The sequence below is a fragment of the Carya illinoinensis genome, chromosome 6, assembly GCF_018687715.1.
Source record: "Carya illinoinensis cultivar Pawnee chromosome 6, C.illinoinensisPawnee_v1, whole genome shotgun sequence".
NCBI classification, from domain to species: Eukaryota; Viridiplantae; Streptophyta; class Magnoliopsida; order Fagales; family Juglandaceae; genus Carya; species Carya illinoinensis.
Window position 1 is genome coordinate 14,011,043 of NC_056757.1, and position 11,644 is coordinate 14,022,686.

The window sequence follows — 11,644 nt, forward strand, 5'->3', positions numbered from 1 at the left end:
ATATTTTATATTTGAAAAAAAGAATAAATTTATTATAACTCATATTTCAGATGAAAACCATTTGACTAATTCAATGTGGAGCAAATGTGAATGATATTTACTAAATTTAAAGATAAAAAGGCATTTGACTAATTCAACGCCGATGCTAAGGTCAGGACACAACTTCACTACTTCCTTGTACTTTCTACACTTCAGTTCCAGATCCTTCCTCAACTGCGCCCTTCACACCATCGTGCTGTTCTAGTGCCCTGTTAGTACGTCCATTTGTGCTATAAAAAGAAATTTAAAAAAACGTACAAATTAAGGTGGGGATATTAAAATAAAAACATGGGTAGTCCGCAAAATAAATGACAGGTGTGAATTAACACTAGAAAATGACGAAAAGTGCCTTCCCTCTTAATCGGTACTTGTATTATCTCTTTGTCCACATATTTATACAGAGAGAACCGTACAAGTTTTGCCTGCAGAGGAACAAAATAAACAAAGCTGCAGCCGAAGACATCTAGAAGCCCAAAAATTGAAGAGGCACTGCGTAGTTCTAAAAGAAGGCTAGGCTCCTCAAGTGCATGTTCTCCAAGATGTATGCAACTCGGCCTCGGTAAAGAAGAATTTGTATCCTGGTGAGCTCATATATTTAAGGCAGTCCATCAAAGTCATTGATTTTGTCTGCTTGAATTGGTAAAAGGCCGAGCAGTAAATCTCGGTTCAAATTTTGTGCATATCCATTCAGTCACCACAATACTGAACCATAATAAAATATAAAATATATGTCAAACTCCTAATATGAGAATAAAAAAATAGACATCATAGTGATGAAATTGCAAACTTGAAGTCAAATAAAAACAACCTCCACAATTCAATTAAACTAAGGTCAAAGTTCAGGATGACACTTCGTATGTAGAGCCTCCAACGAAGAAAGAGCAAAGCTCCACCCTCCCTCTCAGCCACAACAAAAAAGTAAGCAAATTGAGGTTACTAAAGCAAGAACTTACCTAGGTTGTATTATACAAGATAATACTATTTGCAAGATCCTCGTCTATGCATACAGGCAGTGGTGGCATTTCACACATTATGCCGGGTCTCTCTCTCATGCTACAAAAATTGAAACAGGATTCATGCAACACAAATCCTTAACCAAAACCAAACATAAACCAGAACAGTAATGTATGGTATTTTGATTAAAATTAAGATATTATAAATATTCACATACTCGTTTAAGATGGCAACAATGTTCTTTCTCGCCTGACTGAAGATATTGATGTTATCCTGCCACTGTTTACAGCAGTAGGAAACCACAATTATTCTTATGAAGATAAGACAACTAGTGTCATGTTGCTGAAGATAAGGGTGAGAAGATCTACACAATCGGTAAGAGGGCACCACAGGTTCTATGTTTAGAGCTTATAACCCAGTATGATTTCACTTGTCAGGGGAAAAATGTAAAACAACAAACAAGTAGAATAGATTTTGATTTCCTCTTTTGTTTTATTTGTTCATGCTGAAGAAAAATTTATTTCAGTTCTCGGATAAAAGATTGAGGAGCTTCAAAAGATCAAATAAATAGGAATTGCGAAACAACTAATTCATATTACATCCTAATATGCACCAAACATATAAAAAATGGGAGAAAGGAAAACTACCTCAAAGCCTAATGCTACCATGCAAAACTTTACCAATATCTATTTGCAAATACCACATCTTATGTTGTATTCCACGAATTCATCTTCATACTTGCACTTGCAATAGCAAACACCTGTTTTGGATGTAAATGGATTGACCAGCTTTATCTCCTTTAATTTAAACTATTTAACATCTTCAAACTAAAATTCAATACATATAAAAAAAAAATGGGCTAATTACTCTTAAGTGCCTGAATTTTCCAATCAATTATATTGCTACTAAATAAAAGACATTGGTTTATCAAATGGTGAAGTATGATAATCATAAAGCCACTAATTAAATTCGTTAATTAGATATGGATAATAATATGCATAATCTAATGCCACGGTTAATTTGGCATATGCATAGTTGGGAAATTATTATTTTTTTTTTTTTTTGACAAGTAAATGTAGTATATTATTCAAAGAATAGGCAAAGCCTGATACAGTGTTTTATATTTGTCCTAACTAAGTAGGAGCGATAGATACATAGTTGGGAAATTTCCTAGTATTGTTATTCTACCACTTGCTTCTGAAAGAACTTTATCAAGCGAAAGTATCATCGTCTATAGAAGTACCAAGAGATAAATGCTTCAGCTTTTGTGCACATTGTCTATGTTGTTCCATCACAAACATCTAAAATATATTAACAGCAATTTTGTTGCCCATGAGGGATTTTTTTCCCTTTCTGGGATGACTTCTAAAATTAATAAATAAATAAAAACTTAAAATTGACAAATCAATAACATATTTGTTTTAGCAGTTTTGCTCTAATGATTAAGAAGAAGAGTTTAGAATTTATGTAATTATCCCTTGAGTGAATTCTATGGAATGGCAGGTCCACACAAGTAACATAATTATACATGCTGTCATTTATTCTTCGCACTGATAGTATTATATGCAATGTGCTCAAAGCATACTATATTGGTTTTACAATGGGAGATATCTAGCATCCATGAATGGACAAGGTTTTTTTTGAAAAAAAATAATACTAATAACAGCTTGTTTTTATAATAATAAAAAAAGTGAAGTGCACTTGTTTCATATATGATATCATTCTACATAGTGGAGCTAATATTTGATGTTTGCAAATTTATCGTAAAAGAATCACGATGGAGTTTAAGTATTTTATTTCACCTTATATTTCGAAAGATTAGCTGTAATTTGGTCAAAAGCTTGAACATTCTGTTCCAAGAGATGCTTCATTGGACCACCTGTTCCAGAGACTACCAGAAAAAAGAAATTTTCAGTAAAAACTGGATAAGTTTCAACCTATGGAACAAAAATCTAAATAAATAAACAGTAACGTTTATACACCTTTGCAACTTTAACAGATAAATCTGAGTCAAAATGTATCAGTTGGGGGGTGGAAGAGAGATACACAAAACAGAAGCATTATTGGTGATTTCATGGCACATTGACAGACTGTAATACAGTTAAGATTATCAAAACATTAAGTTATGGCTAAAATTTTTGTATTCAACCCAACAGTCCCCTTCCCCAATCAAATGCCATATCATAAAATATGGATCAAAGTTTCAATGTTTTACCACCAAAGCGTCAAAAGTTAATGGAAACACCACACCCATAGAGTTGAAAACATTGTTTGAGCACTAACTTACAGAGCATTTGTCACACTCAAGCCCAGGACAGCCCAAGACTTGGGGTAAATTTTGAGCTCAGGCCCACAGGTCTATGAATTTCTGCCACTGTGTGTCAATAATCATTTGTTTGTGTGTTGATTTATCTCACTGTTTAGGTTAAATTAGTATCTTGATTATCTTGCAATTAGGATGAATTTAAAGGGATTCCTAGGCAAATTACAAAAACCGAATCTGTGAGGAAAAGCCAGCTCTAGAAATACCCTACAAGCATGTGATTACTTAGTTTAAAAAATAAAGTTTAAATAGGGATTGATATGATGACGTGTATGTTCGACTAGGTGATTATTGATGTGCTTGTTGATTGTTTGAAGCTAAGAGGGAATTAACTATAATCTAACATTTAACTTCTATCTAAACAAAATGTTCTCTTGGTATATGCCCCATGTACCTGGGCTATGCCTACTACTCATCAATAAAATCCTTATTTATAGGATCAAACAAAAAAAGCAAAAGATTCTCTTGTCCAGATTATATAATAGGTATATCCTTGTTAAATGATTATAGGATAATGAAAAGCTTGTTCCTTGGTAACCCAATTTCAGTTTAACCTTTATTTTTTGAAATTATTAAGGATTTCTTGAAAAAGCACGAAGATGATCTTTCAATACATGCTACTTTATGATTTTTATTAATGGAGTTTGAGTTGTTTTAATGTTTATAGAATCTTCTTACAACATGCTCATGTAACGTTTACGTTACCAGCATTCCGCACTCCATGAGGATGAGGGTGTTACAGCCTTCCACTAGTTTCTGAAAAATACTCCTTACTAAAGTATCATATAATATTTATTTGATAGGTCACCCAAGTATCATGTTCCAAGAAACCACTCAGATTGTGTATATTAAACTGCTGAATTAGCAGTTTAATAATTTTATATATCACATACTAATAATAAGTAAACCCTAGTTAGGTACTTCTCATGTATACTGCCTTTGTACTTGAGCTTTACCTACTTTTATGAATAAAACTTCTTGATTACTGATCGAAAAATATACTACTAAATACAATATTTCACAGATCACATTAAAAAACCAACTTTGGTAAGCCATACTCTCGTTCTGATCCATATGGTGCATCATGAGGGAATTTGGAACCAGGTTTGGCAGCACAGCAGGTATATTGGTTTTGGAGGACAACTCTACCAGCTTATCCTGAAGAAGCAAGATCATTAGAATACCAGCTTCGATCAAAATTATAAAGAAATTAATTCATTCAATAAATTAAAAAAGGTTACTTCTATGGTCATACAGCTCAGCAAATTGAGTAAAAGAATAAGCTCACGATATGGGAATCCATGTCACTAATCCAGTGATGATCTATAAATCTTACATTAGCTACATACGAATATATATTGCATGCAACCATAAGTGATATCTTCCTGTGAAACCTGATGCTGAAGTTTCCCCAGATGAAATTGTACGACGATAGAGTCAATGGTACCAACAAAAGATAATAGATGAGGGAAAGAAAAATGCAAGCATATAAATCAGAAAGAAAATATGAGCACCTCTTAATTTTTATTTTTTTATTTTTTTTATTATAAGTAATCCTCTTAATTTAATAGAAGACACGAGTATTGGCAATACAGAACGGCACTGAGATATGGTCAAGTTAAGAACATCAGGGTAAATAAATATTGATGTTAAGCCAAATTAATATTCAATCTCGGAAGTGGCAAATTTTTTCATCGTAAGAATTAACTTTGAACTTTAATTTTTGCTGAAGATCTTGAGTGAAAACAACCTACAGTTACATAACATAAGAGAGAATTTCGAATCACTCATATATATATGTATATATGTATATATATAAGGAATTGAAAATCATTATATCACAAAGACATGCGTAATGTCAGTAGCATACCTTACGATTGTTCAACTTTTTTCCCATGCTATGTTCATCAGGTTTTCTTCGCTTGCTCTGCAAAAGGGGTTATGTGTATTTTTAAGACAGATCAATGGACTAAAGTTATCATATGCATAATTAGAACAAATGAAGAACGCTCATAGATATTCTACAACAACAAAAACAATCAATAAATGCAAAATATTAATCAATGGATCTATGCTGGTATTTGCACAAGAGCCAAAGCACTTTCTGTCGAAATGTACACATGCCCATATGTGATCATGCCTTTTGACTTTATAATATATCCCATCTGGCCTTTTTTAACCAGAAAATCTCTCAAATGGTATAAAGGTTAGCTTATCTTGTTCTGTTGAGACACATACCGCCTAGCACATGCTGAGACCTAAGCTTCTCTTTTTCTTTTTCTGTTCAATAAGTAAATCACATTTGCTAAAGAGAGAGGGGCTTAAAAACAAAAACAAAAAAAAAAAAAAGTTCAAAGGTGTTATATGCAAACTTTTAAGACATCAAACTAAAAAACATAAGTTCAAAGGCGTTCTACACAAACTTTTAAGACATCGAACTCTAAAGTTTAAAGTTTGACAGCATATAGGACAGAAACAACTAAGGACTCTTAAGCTAGCTAGGGCTTATTTGGAAGGAGAGGATTGTAGGACTTTGGGAGCGCAAGGCAAGACTTTTGGGGAAAAAACTGAAAAATATTATGAAATATAAGATTTTTCTTGTCCAAATAAAGCATGGAATTTAAGATGAAAAAAAGAAAAAATCTGAGCGCTTGGGCTGTTGTTCCGGGGTTATGAAACATAACACAAAAATAGTGTTTTGGCTTTCTTGGTTAATTGCAAGCTTTTAACAGATGGATGGTTTAGAGTTCTAGAGATTAGGACTTCAGGAAATCATAGGTCCAGATACTGTTCTAGTCCTGGCTCAAAAAAGAAGAAGATAGATCTAGACAATTTATACATCACAGCTCAGGAAAAAAAAAAAAAAATTACACCACATAAACTTTAAAGCATAATTGATGTAAAATTTTGGTAAAGCTCTCTATGTAGAATTGAAAGGTTACATCAATATTTACATGGGACTAAACAAATCTTATAGAACTAGAACCATATGATCTTCAACAACTAAATCAAACTAAATAACTAGGAGAACCAACCAATAAAATCTGAAAACATCAAGGCCTCATTTATTTTCACAACCATTCTCATCTAATCATTAGAACTTTTCCAAATTCCGACACAAAATAAAATAAACAATTCAACTTTTCAAATCCCAAAACAAAATTAATATTAAAAAATATATTCTAACAATATTTTATTTAACTTTCAACTTTTATCTCTACTCATCTCATCTCATCTGTGAAAACAAACAAGACCCAAGTCAGCTCAGCGTGTAAGCTTTCTTTCCTAAGATTTGTGTCTAAACCTAACACTTACCTATAAAAAATTACAGAAATACTCAACTTACAAAATTAAAAACAATTAAATTAGAATAGAAATCCCCTGACACCCCAACCATGCCCAATTATAACCCAAATAACATATCGTAACTGTGAATTCTCTAGTCTCCCAATTGCCAGAAAAATCTCCCTAACATGCTTGATTAGAGATAAGTCAATTTTCAGTTTATCACTCCTCTATCTCACCATATTCCATTCTAATTGAGAATGTTTGAATCCTCACCATCCCATCCCACAATCTTTGCCAACTCAATAGCCATAGAATTAGCAATAGGAAGCGAGAAAGAATATAGGCATAGTCTTTATTTATAGACTTCCCCTCCTACTGATTTAGATAGCATTGTTTATGTATTCATTCTAATAAACCTCTTCAGCAGCCCCAAGGATACCATTAAATCACATAGTTATCAATATAAGCTAGCCAAATTAACAATCAATAATCTGGATAAAGTTCCAAAGTTGAAAAAAATATAGACGAAGCTGAAAAGACATTACGAACAGCTTACCATCAGCCATCTACACCTCAAAGCAACATCACGAACAGTTTTATCACGCAATGTTGCAGCAATCTTAATATACTTCATGATACTTGGTTCATCAGCAAATCTAAAGAGTCACAAACAATATCAATACAACAATTTTATTATAGCTAATACCAACACATTAATTATTGGACAACAAAATAATGAAAAAAATAACTCTAAAATAACAAAGTAAAGAACTTTAAAAAAAAAGGAAGAAATATAAAAATTGAAGAGCTTGATATTACAAGCATTCATAAAGTCGTATGGAAACAAGGGTTATTGCAGCAACAATATAAACATTCCAAACAGAAATTAGGAGAAGCCAGAAAACACCCGAGACCTTGGAAAAGATGCTTTAGGAAACTGTTAAGAGAAAATTGACGCGACGAAAATTTAATGTGTTGAATTGCAAGAAGTTTATGGCACTAAATAAGATAACATGTCCAAAGGATTATAATGATAACAGAGCCAGTAAATTGGTGCCACAAGAGCAGTGTATGAAATTTAGCGAACAGGGAAATTATATCGTTTGAAGCTTTGCCAAATGTTAAATACATCATGTGTGTGACTTAACAAAAAAAAAAAAATCATGTGTGTGCGTGCGTTTGAATTTCATTAGATGTTTTTGTCGTTTCAAGATTTATACCAATCAAGTCAAAGACTATAACTTAGGTCTTCAATAAGTCCATGAGATCATCCCCCTCACAACATTCAGGGAAGCAACTGTCGAAATAGTTAACAGACAACAATTCCGAAACAAATAGAAGACAAGAAAGTACGAGTCAACTACCATGTAATAAAGTAGAGACAAGTAATAATACGAATTACTTTAAAATTTTATCACGTACAAGACAAAACAAATTCTTTAAGAAAAAATAAATTCCTGAAGGAGGACCTACTTGTCTAGGCCTTCATCCAATTTGCGCTGTTCCTCGACAGACCACTCTACGGCCAACCCGGTGTCGTGCTTGAGCCCGGGCACCGAGTCAAGTACAAGAGAAGAACCTGATGGGTTCCCAGCCTCACTAAACACGGGATTGTTGTTAATGACTCCGGAATAATTCCCTGAAAAGACCAAATCTCCATTGTTGTGCATCCCAAAGTAATTCCCCACCGGAAATATCTGGGACGTGCTTTTGATTGCGCCAGACTGAAACGACATCGCCTGCCGATTCATAGCAGAACCTAACTCGCGATGAAACCCGCCGTTCGTCGCTGCCGCTTCGCTACGAATTCCCCAAACTCTCTACCACACCATAGGCCTCCAAATTTTACAACTCATAACCTGGTCAATTAAACCGAAATTCGGCACCCAGATTCCAGAACCCACAGCAAAATCACTGATTTATGGGCTCAAGGCCAGTAGTACGTTAGCCCGAGAGAAACCCAAGAGTCGTCCATAAGTTCACACAAATTAGAAGGAAATACCAGACCAAACAGAAGACATAATTGAAAAGAGAACCTCCAAAATCATGAGGATCGTCGGCTCAGGAAGCTCTAAAACCCAAATGGCAGATAAACGAGGTAGAAAAAGGGGCTTGATGACTGAAGAAACCCAACACTACAGCTTCCTTTTTGGGTGAAACTTTCCGACGGAGCCCTAATTGGCTCTTCTGCCTTTTTCTCTCACCACCACTACTGATACAAATTAGTAAATTACAAACTGCTAGTTCTCTCCTCTCTCTCTCTCTCTCTCTCTCAGTTAAAAGAGAGAGATAGAAGCTTATAGTATGGCTCCGCCAATGGGAGGCTCAGAGGGAGGCAAACCAAAATGGGTTAGATCATTGAGGAAAGGTTTTTATTTCGATTTTTTTTAAAACTATAATACCAATTTCCAAATAAAATAATTAATGGCTGCAGATCTTGGAATTCAGGAAAACAGTGCGAATCCCAATAGGGCATTTGATGCCTCATCATTGTGGACTCTCCACCTTCCCTTTTTGCTGTTTTCTTTTTTTCTTTTCCATTTTATTTTTGTTTTCTAATAGTTTACTTTTTGTTCTCAGTATATTCATTCCATTAAATATTTACACAGCACCGCCAACTCATAGTTTATTCCTTTTTTGTGTTATTTTTATCTTCTTATACATTATTGAAATTTGAAACCAATATCATGGACCCAGTCTTGCTTTTTTATTTATTTTCTAAACAGTTGAACAGAACTTGCCAGCATTGCAATACATCTCATAACGTCCCATTCAGAATATCAATATAGTCATAAAGAAGATAGTCCTGTTGCTGCTATCTTCGAGGGTAAGTTAAACTATTGTTAGGAACCTAATTGGTTGAAAAAGGGATAAGTGAAGGTGTTGCAGTGGTCTGTCGAAGGATAGAAGGAAACAACTTAGTTCAACAAAGGGATAAAACCCAGTGCTTTGAAGCCTTGAAATGATAGTGTAGTGATAGCTGTTAAACGATGTAGCTTTTGTTTTAATGAAGTTGTGCATTTTGAAATGTAAACCTGTAGTGAGTTAGAGAGTCAGTTTGATCTTTTTATGATCAGTCTGATGGAGAGAACAGCACGGATACTTAGTGCATGAGGAAAAAAAGGATAAATCATTCTGAAATTATCTTGTAAGAACTCTGTTTGCCTCGAACAAAATCCAACGTATTAATACAATCTTCCGTTTTCATTCTCTCAATCAATTTCTTATCACGCCTTTAATTCTTATTTTCTTCTGTTGATCCCCATCGCAAACCAGCCTCATAACAACTACAGTACATTCAAGAATTATTTTTGGTAGGTACGGCCTTCGAGAGTGAAAGTTCATTGTACACTACCAACGTGTTAGGTGCATAATAATAAAAAATTAAAAAAATTAAAAAAAAAAAAGATAATAAATTAAGCATGTAAGAAGAAAAGCACAAAGATTGAATGAGAGAAGAAAGCCACAATTGTTACCGTTACATTTTCAGATAAAAATTGGTCCAAAGGCAAGGTCGTTTTCCCAACATTCACTTTCATCCTCCACTCCAATAAGTTCATCTAAATTGTCCTTCGATTGAAGCTTAATTATATCTTCATATCTTATGAAATCTTATAAGAACCGAAGGAAACGAAAGGGTACTTGGATAAAATGAATAACGATAATACTCTCACTGCTGTTAGCTCTCATTGGGACTAGTTTATTTTTTTTTTTTTTCGTGATTAAAGAAATATTTTTTAATGATATTATGAAATTTTTAAAAAATATATTTAAAAATACATATAAAAAAAATTTAAAAAAAATAAAAAGCAAGTAACGGTTGCTCCCAATAGAAATTCGGAACAGTGGCTGTAGTGCCACCCGATAGATATATATTCCAACTAGTATTTCTTTTACTACCATAGCTCTCCCAATGTTTTACATTAATTAATTTAATAAGAAATGCTTGGGAGTTACTGCTAGTTTTTTATGATATTTTTTAATTTAATTATTAAGTAAGTAGTTTTTAATAATATTATAAAAACTTTTTAACAAAATATTTAAAAATGTTAAATATATATATATAAGTTAATTAAAAACACATGATACGACTAACAGCAGCTCCCAACTAGAGCTATCAGCTATAGCTGTAATGCTACCCTATGAATAAAAGACGTAATAGAAATCCAATAGAATAAAATCTTTCTTAAATTTTTAAATCAACTTTGTTTTAATCCCAATAAATAGAATTTATTAACAAAATGTGACTTGGCAGCGACTTAACATGCCACATGGCATCCACTAGCTGCCAATAAACATCCAAATTGAATGGCTTAGATTGCTGCAGAAAAAATGAGTTGGGACGTTTAGGATCTAGTCGAGTGTCTAAGAGGATAAATGTCAATGACCAACTTTTTCTTCTTCCACCCAATATAGTCTTTCCATTTCTCGTGTTTATTCTTTAAGGAATGCGGTTCTTCGCCAGAGTGGGTCCGATTGGGTGTCGACAAACTTTTTATATTTTTATTTAACGGTTAAAAGAAGTAATTTTTAATAATATTATAGATTTTTTTCTAAAAAAATATTTAATAATGTAAAAAAATAGATAAAAAAATTAAAAAAATAAATAATAATTTTGTTCTCTCTCGAGACCGAGCTCGTGCTACACTCTTGATAAATGTAGCACTACTCTTATTCTTTTTTACCCCCTTCTCCATCTATGAGGTCTCCTTTCTCGTTTTTCTCTTAAAATTCTCACAATTCCTTTAGTAAAAACAAGACTTGCAACCTGATCAGAACCAATCGGAATTAGACTCAAATCGACCAACCTGTAACTTTCGAATTAGGTCGGGTTCTGAATTTTCCCCCTGAAACTACATTATGTAGTGGGGGAGATAATTGCTATTACTTTCTTCTTCTTTTCAACATAATACAAGTTAAATATGGACAAAACCTAATAAAAAAAAGAATAAAAGCTATCTAATACAAAAAGTATCTAAATTAAAAACTATGAACGTCAACTGATAGAGGACTAAGAAGCATCCAACGATCAAATTTCCC

At 33.3% G+C, this 11,644-nt stretch overlaps 1 protein-coding gene across 4 annotated transcripts; it reads right to left on the bottom strand.

Annotated features, from left to right (window-relative positions):
* Positions 1 to 332: 332 nt before the first annotated feature.
* On the bottom strand, positions 333 to 9,078 carry LOC122313483. 4 transcript variants are annotated; one of them, XM_043128543.1, is made up of 8 exons: positions 8,078 to 9,067; positions 7,161 to 7,260; positions 5,187 to 5,243; positions 4,360 to 4,474; positions 2,796 to 2,884; positions 1,211 to 1,272; positions 993 to 1,092; positions 333 to 741 (listed from the first exon to the last, which is right to left on the bottom strand). In XM_043128543.1, exons 1-7 carry the CDS (start codon positions 8,353 to 8,355, stop codon positions 993 to 995), a joined length of 801 nt encoding a protein of 266 aa, XP_042984477.1. In that variant the 5' UTR covers positions 8,356 to 9,067; the 3' UTR covers positions 333 to 741. The 4 variants fall into 4 exon arrangements, 2 of the variants coding, with proteins under 2 accessions (XP_042984477.1, XP_042984478.1); XM_043128544.1 differs by having other exon boundaries at positions 4,375 to 4,474; positions 8,078 to 9,055; XR_006243419.1 differs by lacking the exons at positions 333 to 741; positions 993 to 1,092 and adding an exon at positions 1,641 to 1,753 and having other exon boundaries at positions 1,213 to 1,272; positions 8,078 to 9,078.
* Between the last annotated feature and the right edge of the window lie 2,566 nt (positions 9,079 to 11,644).

Excerpts from the sequence above, each read along its gene's own strand:
- LOC122313483 (XM_043128543.1), bottom strand. The coding sequence starts at position 8,355 with ATGAATCGGCAGGCGATGTCGTTTCAGTCTGGCGCAATCAAAAGCACG. Across the intron at positions 5,244-7,160 it reads TGAGGTGTAGATGGCTGATG|AGCAAGCGAAGAAAACCTGA; the intron begins GTAAGCTGTTCG and ends CCCCTTTTGCAG. Across the intron at positions 1,093-1,210 it reads ATTGTTGCCATCTTAAACGA|CATGAGAGAGAGACCCGGCA; the intron begins GTATGTGAATAT and ends CAATTTTTGTAG.